The sequence below is a fragment of the Callorhinchus milii genome, unplaced genomic scaffold (genome assembly GCF_018977255.1).
Source record: "Callorhinchus milii isolate IMCB2004 unplaced genomic scaffold, IMCB_Cmil_1.0 Scaffold17, whole genome shotgun sequence".
NCBI classification, from domain to species: domain Eukaryota; kingdom Metazoa; phylum Chordata; class Chondrichthyes; order Chimaeriformes; family Callorhinchidae; genus Callorhinchus; species Callorhinchus milii.
Genome location: NW_024704758.1, coordinates 3,625,170 through 3,638,298, shown reverse-complemented (window position 1 = coordinate 3,638,298; position 13,129 = coordinate 3,625,170). Strand labels below are relative to the sequence as shown.

General features: G+C 52.5%; 1 protein-coding gene across 2 annotated transcripts; it reads left to right on the top strand.

The window, feature by feature from the left end:
• Nucleotides 1-3,810: 3,810 nt before the first annotated feature.
• Nucleotides 3,811-12,927, top strand: LOC103174829 (tetraspanin-32). 2 transcript variants are annotated; one of them, XM_007887394.1, is made up of 8 exons: nucleotides 3,811-3,959; nucleotides 5,514-5,628; nucleotides 8,335-8,432; nucleotides 10,210-10,284; nucleotides 10,879-10,980; nucleotides 11,404-11,505; nucleotides 11,670-11,753; nucleotides 12,541-12,927. In XM_007887394.1, the coding sequence occupies exons 1-8, from the start codon at nucleotides 3,894-3,896 to the stop codon at nucleotides 12,634-12,636; spliced, it is 738 nt and encodes a 245-aa protein (XP_007885585.1). In that variant the 5' UTR covers nucleotides 3,811-3,893; the 3' UTR covers nucleotides 12,637-12,927. The 2 variants fall into 2 exon arrangements, with proteins under 2 accessions (XP_007885585.1, XP_007885584.2); XM_007887393.2 differs by lacking the exon at nucleotides 3,811-3,959 and adding an exon at nucleotides 4,493-4,896.
• Nucleotides 12,928-13,129: the final 202 nt, after the last annotated feature.

Here is a 13,129-nt window from a genome sequence, read left to right as displayed (position 1 = left end):
CATATGTGAGGGTTTTGGTGGCCTGTGGTGTGAGACAGTGGTGGAGCCGGGCGATGTTGTGGAGGTGGGGGAAGGCAGAGCGGGTTATGGCATAGATGTGGGGTAGAAAGGATAGTTGAGGGTCAAACAAGATGCCAAGGACTGGCTTAGCAAGGTGGAGTGTGCAACCATGGATGGTGATGCTGTCAGCCCCTAAGGTGAGGAGCCGCTGATGGAATAGAGAACAAAACAGGTGTTTCTTAACTTGGATAAAATAATAAATAAAAATAGTGACTTTCGTGTCAGGAGGATATCTTGAAACACTTCAATAGATAAACTGTAAAGTGTAATGACTGTGTATTTTGTAGACAAATACAGCAGCCAATTTGCACACAATTTTTTTTTGAGGGATTAGTTCCCCCGGGAAAGTGATCCAACAATCGACCATCGACTGGGCTCTTACTTACAGCTAGGCAAAGAGAGGCGTGTGGAGTAAGGAAATTTGCCAAAGGTTTTGCCCCGCCCAGGAATTGAACCTGGGTCCTCTCGCTTGCGAGGCGAGTTCTCTAACCATTACACTTCAGGACTCCACATATTGTTACTATACCCTTATTGTTACCATGATATGCTCTTGATCGTACAGTTCATTGACTTATTTTGTAATCACTTGACACCCAAAAATATTGAGCGCAAACAATCTATCCTTTATATCACAAGCTGCTGTTCTTGTCACCTAATAATAATAATAATCCTTACATTTGATATAGGGCTTTTCACGTCTTCTAGAGTCTCAAAGCGCCTCACAGAATAGACTGTAAAGTGAATAGCACTTTACAGTCTCAATACCGTGATGTGATTGTGGTTCTTCACTTAGTTCTTCACTCACAAGCAATTTGTTTAGCACACGTAAACAATAAGCAATAACATTTGCAATGATCACAATCCTTTAGAGTCTCGAAACCAAACTGAGAGCTCCACAGATGGAAATTCCCGTTTATTGGGGACATTTATTGGAATGGAATGCACACTCTCATCTTGCTTAGCTAATTCTAGACAGTATTAGGCACAGGTTGGCAAGAGCCAAGCCTTGAGGACTCCAGAGTGTGCCTTAGGGTAAATGCTGGAGTCTAACCAGCTAAAACTGCATAGCTTGCCATTGATGTCACTGTCTGGCAAGCTTTCCCGTTGCTTGCCAGCTAGGACTACACTACCCGTCAGAGCTTTGGCTTGCAGGGTTAACAGTAGTGTAGTGGGAAGAATCTCTATCCCCAGTGACTGGTCTGTCCCTCCTAGTTCCGCCGATGAGCCAAGAAGGTCCTTCGGCCCATGCACACCACAGCGCTAGTTCAGCTCCAAGGAAACTCTCTTATCTCTCCTCCAATAAGGCGGTTTGATATAGTCAATTAGAATAAATGATTTCCATTGGTCGGTAATTAGAGGGTATGAATTTAGAATGGTTAGAAAGTGAGAGAAGGTGGAGATTAGGAGAAATGTTTAACATGGAGTTAGGATGGCCAAAGCTCTGCTAGGTGTGATGGTATAGACAGGATCCAGATTAGCTTTCAAGAGGGAGCGAGATAGACATCCAGAGAGGAACCATATCCGGGGGGGGGCGGAAATGGGGAAACACGGATAAATAGAACTGAATGGATTCCTCTTTGAAAGAGCATCCCAAATACGATGGACCAAACAGCTGTCTTCGGTACTGTAAATGTCTACGGTTCTGTACTAGGGCAGAGAGGGGAACGTGCTGTACTCATCATTCCCTTGGTCAAGCTCAGACACTCAACTGCTCCTCCTGGGACTCAGTCCTGCGAGAGGCGGTTGTCAGCATCAAACCTCGCCACCTGCTGGCAAGTCCCGGCATCACCTCAGTCTAGAGCTGCTTACTCCAGACTGAGAACATCATTCTTCCCACTCAGCTCCTGTTAACCCCGTTAGCCAAAGCCCTACCAGATAGGGTGGCCCTAGCCAGACAAGTAGCGGGAATGCTTGCCGGACAGCGATATCAATGGCAAAGCTGTGCGGTTTTAAACTGATTAGACTCCAGCACACTCTGGCGTCCCCAAGCCTTGGCGTTTGCCAATCTGCACCTGATACGCTCCGGAATTAGGTCAGCAAGGTGCGTCCCGACAGCGAGAGAGTGCAAGTTCTCCATTTGGTATTGGATATTCTTAAACGTGGTGATGGGTTTCCGCATGTGTCAGACCACCCGGCTGGCCAAGCAGTATCAACAGTGGGACGGGGGTGTTAGTGGAATTGGTGGGTTGGGGGAGGGGGGGGGTGCGCAGTGGAGTGGGGATGTCAGTAGAGCAGGGGTCAGTGCAGCTGGTGGGATGGGGGGCAGTGGAGCCGACGGCTTCAGTGGTCCGGGGGCTCACAGTAAGGATGGTGTTAATCTCACAGTGAGGTCTCCTCGGCTGTATTCACTGACAGCCTTGCCCTGCCCTGTCTTTGATGTGTTTGTTGTTGTTTCTCCTATAAATATCTGTAATGACTTTTATATTTTTACTTTATAACAGACTGTTTTTATGTAGTTTATGTAATTAAGTTGGGCCTGACTGGATTAGCACCCAGTGACTGGCTAGAGCAGGGCTTGGCTGGGAGTGAGTGTTAGTTTGGGCTGGGGGTGACAGGTTGGGCTGGGGGTGACAGGCTGGGCTGGGGGTGACAGGCTGGGTTGGGGGTGACAGGCTGGGCTGGGGGTGACAGGTTGGGCTGGGGGTGACAGGCTGGGCTGGGGGTGACAGGCTGGGCTGGGGGTGACAGGCTGGGCTGGGGGTGACAGGCTGGGCTGGGGGTGACAGGCTGGGCTGGGGGTGACAGGCTGGGCTGGGGGTGACAGGCTGGGCTGGGGGTGACAGGCTGGGTGGGGGTGACAGGCTGGGTGGGGGTGACAGGCTGGGCTGGGGGTGACAGGCTGGGCTGGGGGTGACAGGCTGGGCTGGGGGGTGACAGGCTGGGCTGGGGGTGACAGGCTGGGCTGGGGGTGACAGGCTGGGGGGGGTGACAGGCTGGGCTGGGGGTGACAGGCTGGGCTGGGAGTGACAGGCTGGGCTGGGGGTGACAGGCTGGGGTGGGGTGACAGGCTGGGCTGGGGGTGACAGGCTGGGCTGGGGGTGACAAGCTGGGCTGGGATGGGGGTGACAGGTTGGGTGGGGGTGACAGGTTGGGCTGGGTGGGGTGACAGGCTGGGGTGGGGGTGACAGGCTGGGGTGGGATGGTGACAGGTTGGGCTGGGTGGGGGTGACAGGCTGGGTGGGATGACAGGATGGGCTGGGGATGACAGGCGGGGTGGGTTGACAGGGTGGGGCGGGGTGCCAGGCTGGGGTGGGGTGGGTGACAGGCTGGGTTGGGGTGCAGGCTGGGGGGTGGGGGTGACAGGCTGGGGTGGGGTGCCAGGGTGGGTGGGTGACAGGGTGGGTGGGGGTGACAGGCTGGGGTGGGGTGACAGGGTGGGGGGGGTGCCAGGCTGGGGTGGGGGTGACTGGTTGGGGGTGACAGGCTGGGGTGGGGTGACAGGCTGGTTTGGGGTGCCAGGGTGGGGTGACAGGGTGGGGTGGGGTGACAGAGTGGGGGTGCCAGGGTGGGGGTGCCAGGCTGGGGTGCGGAGCCAGGCTGGGGGGTGACAGGCTGGGGTGGGGTGACAGGGTGGGGGGGGTGCCAGGCTGGGGTGGGGGTGTGGTGGGGGGACAGGCTGGGGGTGGGGGTGACAGGGGGGGGTGGGTGCCGGGGTGGGGTGCGGAGCCAGGCTGGGGTGGGGTGACAGGCTGGGGTGGGGTGCCGGGGTGGGGTGCCGGGGGTGGGTGGGGTGGGTGCCGGGCCGGGGGTGGGTGGGCTGAGAGGGAGGGACGGACAGACTGACAGAGTGACCTCGGGCTGAGTCACTCCACAAAGCGCAGTGAGCAGTAGCCATGAGGAGCTGCAGTTTGCTCACAGCCACTAAGTGCCAACTGCTGGGCACCAGCGCCGGGGTGTCGGTAAGTGCATCAGGACACGGCCTCACCGGGAGACACCGGGAGCTGCCGGTGGGCGTCATGTCTCGGGAGGAAACGGGTGATTACCGACAAACCATCGCGAGTCACTGCCCGTGTTTCACGCAGTTACTCTCCTGCCTCTGTGCGGGAAGTTGCAGAAGGTTTAATGTGTTTAATGTTCCGCGGAAGTTTGAAGTTTGTGAGATGTTTAATGACCATTATTTGGGTGTACAGTGGCTAACACCCCATACAGTGCTGGGGTGGGGGGGGTGGGGTGGGGTGTGTGTGGGGGGTGGGGGGTGTGGGGTGGGTGTGTGTGGGGGGTGGGGGGTGTGGGTGGGTGTGGGGGGGGGGGGGGTGGGGGGAGTGGGGTGGGTGTGGGGGAGTGTGGGGGGGGGGGGGGGGTTAAGGAGTTAGATCCTTTGGATGAGATGTTGACCCTTCGCCCCATTTGCCCTCTTCAGGTGGATGTTAAAGGTCCCATGGCTTATAGGAAAAGACACGGAAGTTTCTCTCCCCGGGAGTCCCGGCCAACAGTCCTCCCAAATAAAATTGGCCGCTCGCTCCACGGCTGTTTTTGGAACGCTGCTTAATTATGAGATCTCAAAAGAACCTGCAAGAAACCGCTGACTTGTGGACGGGTCTCGGAGGAGCAGACTGGGTCCATTCAGCTCCCGTTCACCCTCCAAGCCAAAGCCCTAGCAGGGAGGCAAGTCCTAGCTGCCCAAGCAGCGGGCAAGCTCGCCAGACAGTGCTGTCAACGAGAAGCTTTAGTTTTAGCTTGAAGTTGTTGGCCAGGACACAGGGAGAGAGGAACTCGCTTCTCTTTTCGAACAGCGCCATGAGATCTTTAACGTTGGTTAAACTCCCCGTTGAACACTCTGGAGTCTCCCCAAGCCTTGGCTCTTGCCAACCACCGCCTAGTATTCTCTGGGATGAGGTGAGAGATTGTGCATTCAGCCACAGGGAAACCAGACACGTGGGAGACCTCGGTAGTTTGGTTTGGAGACTGATGCACAGTGCTGGGTTTCCTCGCATGTCAGACACCTGTTATACTGCTCCCCTATCGCGTTGAAATGTGTCAAAGTGCTTCACAGGGAATTGTTGTCCAGTGAAGTGACTGTGTTTAGAGTCCTGTGTGAACACATTGCCCGATGACTACACTGCATTTTTCTTTCATGTACTAACTATTTCAGGAACATGATGTATTAATATCCTCGGTATATGTTAAAAGATACATTTAGATGGTTCATTTCACAGACGTCTCCAGGAATTAGTCAGAGAAATGGTCGCAAGGACCTAAACTAGTCCTCAATCCCAATTGGAGCCGGGGAAGGGGGGGTGAACAGTGTGTAGTTTTGTGGTGGAGCGGGATTGAGTTCTAATCATGAATCCTGTTAAGAAATAATGCAAATTGGGGGCAGTTGTGTGACTGCTGATGTAAATGCTGAGGTATGGCACTATTATATTATTATTATTTATTATGTTGGTGGTGGTCTCTGGAGTTAGCAGCTGAAGCCCCCCCCACACTTACCTCATCGCTCTCCTCTGTCACAGAGTCTGGGCGTTAGTCTGGTCGTGGTCTCCTTGTGGATCTCCTTCAGCACCGAGTTCAGCGCCATCCGCAACGTGAACATAGAATACAACAAATACCCAGCCATTCACGACTTAGGTGAGTAACCACAGAGCACTGTAATATCACAGTGTCAGTCTGGCTCACTCACTCACACTCTCACCTCTGAGTCAGAAGATTGTGAGTTCAAACCCCACATCTCATGGGGGTTTTGAGCTCACAGTCTAAGATGATTCTCCAGCGCATTACTGTGGGTGTGCTGTGTTGTAGGAAGGGTCAGCCTTCGGATGAGACATTAAACCGAGGTCCCGTCTGCCTGTCCAGGTGGACTTTAAAGATCCCGTGGCACTGTTAGAAAAGAGAAGGGAGTTTCTGTTTTCCGATGTCCTGGTCAACAATCCCCCAGTTAAAATTTGGTCGCTCATTCCACAGCTATTGGACACATTCAACAAGAACAACAAAATTACATTTCGCCCACAAGTATACAGTCGATTCACTTTACAGTATAGTCTGTGAAACGCTTTGAGACGTCTAGAAGACATGAAAAGCGCTATGTCAAATGCAAGGATTATTAATATTATGACATTTGTTTAGCGCCTTTCACGTTGGGAGGACATCCCAAAGCGCTGGACAGACAGAGTTACGAACCCGAGCTGAGGGTCGGGGTGGGGGAAGGGTGAAGGCAGGGGGGGAAGCGGGGAGGGCCGGGGGGGAAGCGAAGAGGGCAGGGGGGGAAGCGGGGAGGGCAGTGGGGGAAGCAGGGAGATCGAAAGCACGGTCGAAGGGTCCAGGGAGGGTTTTTTAAGGATAGGAGTGGGGTGTAGGGATGGGTTCCAGGGAGCAGGTGGTGGGTTTCACACACATACATGAGAATTTCCATGGGTAGGTGGGATGCATCGAACTCTATCTGGTTTTGTTTTGCTGGCTAAAAAACGTATTGTCCCTGTGAATCCAAGGGGCCCCTCTCCACAGCCCTGACTGTGCCCTGATAACTGCAGTGGACTATGCTACAGGAAACAGTTTCCTCACAACTCGAACAGGCTGTTTGCTTCATCCAGGCTATCCAGAGTCACCGACTCTCCATTTCCCTTCCGCTGTGTCAGCCTGGCTCAGGCAACAGCACTCTCACCTCGGAGATGAAAGGTTGTGAGTTCAAGCCCCAGTTTGGGATTTTGACTTCAGGCTAAACCGACACTCCAGTGCAGTGCTGGGGGGAGCTGTATTGTGGGACTTTACAGTAAATCGTGCGAAGCGATTTGGAACGTCCTCCTAATGTGAGAGGCGCTGTACCAAACGTGATCCCTCTGCTATCCCGAGTCCTGGGTTAGGGCTCAGGATCGCAGGAGCTGTGGAGAAGTGGGTTGAGCGCGAGCGGCGCAGAGCAGGAAGTGAGTTATGCTAATCCCAGCAGCTGCCTGCTGATAACCCTGAGCTGTCCGTGATAGGAAGTGCACCTCCCCCCCACTGCCGCAGGCCGGTTAGGCTGTTTATTCCTCACTCCCCACCTCCCCAGCCGAGGCCTCTGTCACTTGTCTCCACACCCTGTCACACTGTAATACTAGGGTTGCAGTGAAGCAGATCCTGGCCTCCCGGTGATCACAGCCTCTGGGCCAGTGTCTTAGATTATATAATAAAGAAATTAGATTCTATTTGAGGGGAAAATACAGGGTGGAGTGGGGGAAGGACAGACAGACATCTGTCCCACATTGCCCTGGCCGAGTCTCGCTGTGCCCAGTGTCTGGTGCGCAGTATATACAAGCCTGAGGCAAAATACTGCAGATGCTGGAAATCAGGAAATAAAACCGAAATGGCTGGGAATACTCAGCAGGTCAAGCAGCATCTATCGAGAGAGGAAAGCGAGTTAACGTTTCAGGTCAATGACTGACCTTTCGTCAGAACTCCTATGCAAACCTGTGCTGAGTTATTGAATTACATACACGCACAGAGCTGTGTGGGGGGAGAGGAGAGGTTGTGAACTGAATACCTTTAATGGAATAAAATTGATGCTGGAGTAAAATGACTCTCACATGTGGGGGGAGAGCGAGGGGTGTCAGCCAGGAGGTGAGCACTAGCAGAGACCTGTCTGTCTGTCTGGGTGGATGGGTGGCTATCTGTCTTGGGGAGATTACAGGTTAATCAGCCTGTCACAGCAAGCACGAGGCTTTCCTGAGTGAGTGTCCACTACTGTGAGACCATGGTGAGGGGGTGATAATAATAATCTTTGCATCCTTGCATTTGATATAGCGCCTTATCATGTCTCAAAGTGCTTCACAGAATACACTGTAAAGTGAATTGACTGTATTTTGTGGCAGCCAATTGCACGCAGCAGTGTTCCACAAACAGTCGTGGATTGAAGTGACCAATTTATTAGTGGTATTATTTTTTGAAGCAATTATTACCCCCGGAAAAGCGATCCGCCAATTTGGTTGGGGCACTCACAAGCCAGCTTCCAGTCAGCTCATAGCACACATCTTGTGCATGTATAGAGGACTGTGTGAACAATGTGTGTAATTCTGTTGTGTTACAGGTGTGTAACACCTGTGTGGCTGTGTGTTACAGGTGTCTGACTGTGTGTTACAGATGTGTACAGGTGTCTGACTGTTGTAACAGGGGTGTGACTGCGTAACCGGTGTGTACAAGTGTGTGAATGTGTCACACGTGTGACTGTGTGTGACTGTGTTACAGGTGTGTACAGTGCATGACTGTGTGTTATAAACATGTGACTGTGTTGTATACAGGTGAGTGACTGTGTTGTATACAGGTGAGTGATTGTGTTGTACAGAGGTGTGTGACTTTGTGTTACAGGTGTGTACAGTTGTATCTCGGCCAGCGCATTCCTAATCCTGGTGGGGCTGCTGTGTGCGGTCGGTACCCTGAAGGAGTCGGAATATTTGCTTGGTATTGTGAGTATCGTGTGGGACAGAGCACTGTTCACCCTGACTGTGTGTCTATGCCCATCTCTCTCTCTCCCAGTGTGTGTGTGCATTTCTCCCCGTGTCTCTCTGGCTCACCGTGTCTCTCTCTCTCTGCTCATGTCTCCCTATCTACCTCTCCGTCTCTCTCGCTCCACATCTCTCTATCTATCTCTCCATCTCTCTCTCTCTCCCCTCATGTCTCTCTCTTTCTCCTTGTCTCTCTCTCTCTCTCTGTCTCTCTGTATCACACTGTTCCCGCCTCAGGCTTTGATCTGCCTGAATTGAGAGACTGTGCGATCTCCATTACTGTTAAACACAAACATCTCCTGTGTCACTGAGTGCTGGCAGTGAGTGGCAGAGGGCGACATGGCCGGGCTCAGTGACTCACTAACACAGCGTGCTAGGCAGTGGCAGACACCCACTGCCTCCGGCTCCTACTGCAGTGAAGCCAGTAGCCGCCAGGGGATGACAGAGGGCTGCAGTCTGTGTCCATGCTCCGAGCCTGACCCTGCCAGTCACCACTCACACAATGGTACAGTGCAGCAGTGTGATGCTGCCACTCTGAGATCACAGCCCGGGGCACGGTGCCAGCACCCACCCACACTCTGCTGCTGGCACCCCCGCACAGGGCGCCTCATGAACACATTTTATATTTTAGCTTCCAGAGATGCAGTGACTGGCCTTGCCCTGGGACAGAGGCTGCATCTCTCAAACTCAACAACATCAATTTACATTTACACGGCGCGTTTCACGTCGGGAGGACCTCTGAAGGCACTGGACAAACAAGGATTTGCACCCAAGCTGTGGGTTGCGATCAGGAGGGGTGGAGGACAGGGGTGGGGCGGGGTGGGGAGGGTGACCGAATGCGCGGTCAAAGAGGAAGCTCTTGAGATGGGCTTTGAAGGAGCTAAGGGAGGGGGCAAAGTCAAGAGAGTTCTAGAGAGTGGGGCAGAAAGACAGAAGGCCCTATTGCTGATGGTGGGGGAGGAAGTCATCCCACTCAGCTCCTGTTAACCAAAGCTCTAATGGATAGGGTGGACAAGCAGCAGGAAAGCTTTCCAGATAGCAATATCCATGGTAGGCTGTGCGGTTTTAGCTGGTTAGACTCCAGCAGTTACCCCAATCCACACTCCGGGCTCCCCAAGTCTTGGCTCTTACCAACCTGCACCTAATACTTTCCGGAATTGGGTAAACAGGGTGTGTCCCTCCAGGGAGAGAGCGCGCATTCCATTTCAATAATCTATCTGTGGGATTTCGATGTGTAGGTGGGATGCATTGAAATCTCAGCTTGGTTTGGATACGCTCAAGCATGGTGATGGGTTTCCACATGTGTTAGACACCTGTCTCTCATGTGAGAAACAAAACTGTCTCTCACTCACTTTCTCAACCTCTCGACCTCTCTGTTACTCTTGCACTCTTTGCCTCAGTTTACCTCGCTCCTTTTCTCACTCACTCTCTCTGTCTTTCTCACTCACACACTCTCTGACTCTCTCTCTTACCTTCTTTCTCTCTCTCTCACTCTATCTCTGTCTTTCTCACTCACACACTCTGTCTCTCACTGACTTTCTCTTGTCTCACTCTCTCGCACACTTTGTTACTCGCTCTCTCAAACTCTGCCTGTCTCTCACCCTCTCTGTTTCATTCTCTATCACAGAAACGTAATTCCCTATCTCTCTGTCCCACGCTCTCTCATACACACTCTCCCTGTCTCACACTCTCTGTCTCACTCTCTCACACAAACACACTCTCCCTGTCTCTCCCCCAGGTTTTCTTCTGTTTTGCTCTCCAGTTCTGTGGGGTAGTGCAGTTGATATATTGGAGATACACGTCTAAGGAGCTGGTAAGTTTCTGGGTGTAACAGTTCTGATCCTTGTGGTGGGACAGGGGGAAGGACAGAGGGGGTGGGAGAAGTGGAGGGACCTGGAGGCTGGAGGGGGTGGAGGGGGCTGGGGAGAAGGAGGAGGGGGCTAGGCAGAGGGAGAAGGGGCTGGGGGAGAGGGAGGAAGAGCTAGGGGAGACGGCGGAGGGGGCTGGGGGGGAGGGCAGAGGGGTTTGGGGAGGGCAGAGGGGGCTGGGGGAGGATGGAAGGGGCTATGGGGGGGGGGAAGGGGCTGTGGGGGGAAGGGGCTGCAGGGGGAGGATGGTGATGGCTGTGGGGAGGGCTGAGGGGGCTGGGGCTGGTAGGGGGAGTGTAGAGGGGGCTGGTAGAGTGGGGCGAAGAGGGCTGTGGGTGGCAGTACATTTCCTGTACACGGTTGGTGTCTCCACATTAAGGCAGTATTATAAAGGTGAGCATTGGCTATCTGGGGAATGTCTTAGGTCAACGATGTACTGTACATGGTGAGCTCTCTCTCTCTCCTCTATATCTCTCTTTTTGTGTCTCTCTCTCTCTGTCTCCCACCCTCTCTCTCTCTCTCTCTCTTTCTCTCTTCAGGTGGAGAATGCTGTTAAAGATGTCTATGATTTCCTTTATGAAGATTACATGAGGAACACGTCCAGCCCATCAAAACACCACTTAACATCACTTCACTCAACTGTAAGTACTGCCCTCCACCCCATCCATACACACACACGTGCGCACTCAATGATCCCTACTCCAGTGTCAGTCTGACATCTCTCTGGTTTTCGCTCCAACACTTCAGACCATTCCAAATTATAATCAATTGTTACAGAGCCAGAGTTTGAAATCGATTTTGGATCCGTTTGGCGGAATCTGGCTAAATGTTCCTGAATTCAACCTGAATTCCTCAGATGAGATGTTAAGCCCAGGTCCTGTGCAGGTGGCCATTAAAATTCCTGCGACTCTATTTGAAAAGGGAAATAGGTTTCCCCACTGTCTTGGCCAACAGGCTAAGTGATTGACTGGTGGAGTATGATTTGTAAGGTGCTGCGGTAGTGAAGCAGGAGAGTGCTATTCTCTCTCTCCTCTCTCTCCTATCATCTCTCTCTGCTCCTGTAGTTTTCATGCTGCGGGAAAACCTCAGTGTTCAGCCTGTACAGTATCGTGGAGAATGAGACCTGCTTCACAGAAGGTGCGGCTTTCGTGGGTGAGCCTCAAAAGGTAAGGAATTGGTGTTCAATCCGGGGTACAGGTGGCACGGTGTGTCCAGGGTACAGGCGGCACGGTGTCCCGGGTACAGGCGGCACGGTGTCCGGGGTACAGACGGAGAGGATGGGAGCGCAATACCTTCTGACCCTATGTTTAACCCACCCTCCCCTCACCAGGACTGTCTGCGGGCGCTGGAGGAGCTGATCAACAGCCTCATGGTGATTCTCAGAAGCCTGACCCTGTGGATCGGGATCACCACGGTAACCACAGCTACTGTCAATGTCAGCCCAGCTCAGGCTCTCACACTCTTGCCTCTGAGTCAGAAGCTGGGGATTGAAGCCCTCTGTTAAGGACTTGGAACTCACATAGTCCCGGCCAGTGATCGCACTGAAAGCCCAAGACCGGTTGGAGACCCCTGGTCTCGGCTGACGCCCCAGTTCAGTGATGAGGAGTGCCACATTGTCAGAGACAATAACCCTTGCATTTGATACAGCGCATTATCACATGGTTGAGTTATCTCAAAGTGCTTCGCAGAATATACTGTAAAGTGGATTGACTGTGTATTTTGTGGGCGAAACGCAAACAGCAACAACAATAATAACAAGATTACATTTGTATAGAGCCTTTCACGTCGGGAGGACGTCCCAAGGCGCTGAAAGGACATCCCAAGGACGTCCCAAGGCGTAAAACACCTGTGAGGCACTTTGAGATGTCCTCCTGATGTGAAAGGTACCAAATGTAAGGATCATTAATAATAATAATTGGCTAAATATCCTACAACTTGCTAACCAGCTGTGAACATGGGGCGGGGGAGAATCTCTCACACATACACATGGTGGGGGAGGTAGGGCGCTCAGTGATGAGAGCGTGAATATATCCAAATTGCCAGCCCCAATGACTGGCTGGCATTAACCACCAATTCTGAATAATACTCTTACTGTTCTGATTATGCTGATTGTACTCAGGTTATCATGATTATTACTCTGGTTGTAATGATGATGATTACTCTGGTGATGACTCCAGACTGGGTTGTGTATCTCTCCGCAGATCTATGGGATGATCCTGACCTCCTTCTTCTGTTTTGCTGCCTGTCTGAATGAGTCCTGGTACAAGAAAGGCAAGTACACACTGCCCAAAGCATAACTGCCCCCCCGGCTTTGACCACAGCCCCCCCACCCCCAGCACAGCACGACGCCAGCAAAGCCCTGAAAATCTCAGGTGGACGATGTGCCCATGGTCTCAGGCTGGAGGCTGGATCAAGATTTTCCCACTCGGCGTGTGTTAAAGTGTTAAAGTGATGGATACTGTACATTGTTGATGGGGAAACAGCACTGTACAGTTTGTGGAGCGGGTGGCGGGGGAGGGGAGGGCCATTACAGTGAAACCATTGTTTTTGTATATAATTACAATAAAAGCTGGAATCGTTTAAAGTAAGCCTGTGTAACTGACCTCACCAACACTGAGAGTTATACACAAACAGTGTGCCCTGACAGTGTTATACACACAGCAACAATAACAACTTGCAATTATATAGCGCCCTTCATGCAGGATAGCGTCCCAGAGCCCTTACCACCAGTCCTCACCTACCTGATAGCTGTTTACAGGCTGCTCTAAACAAGCTGGGATCCTCCTTGTG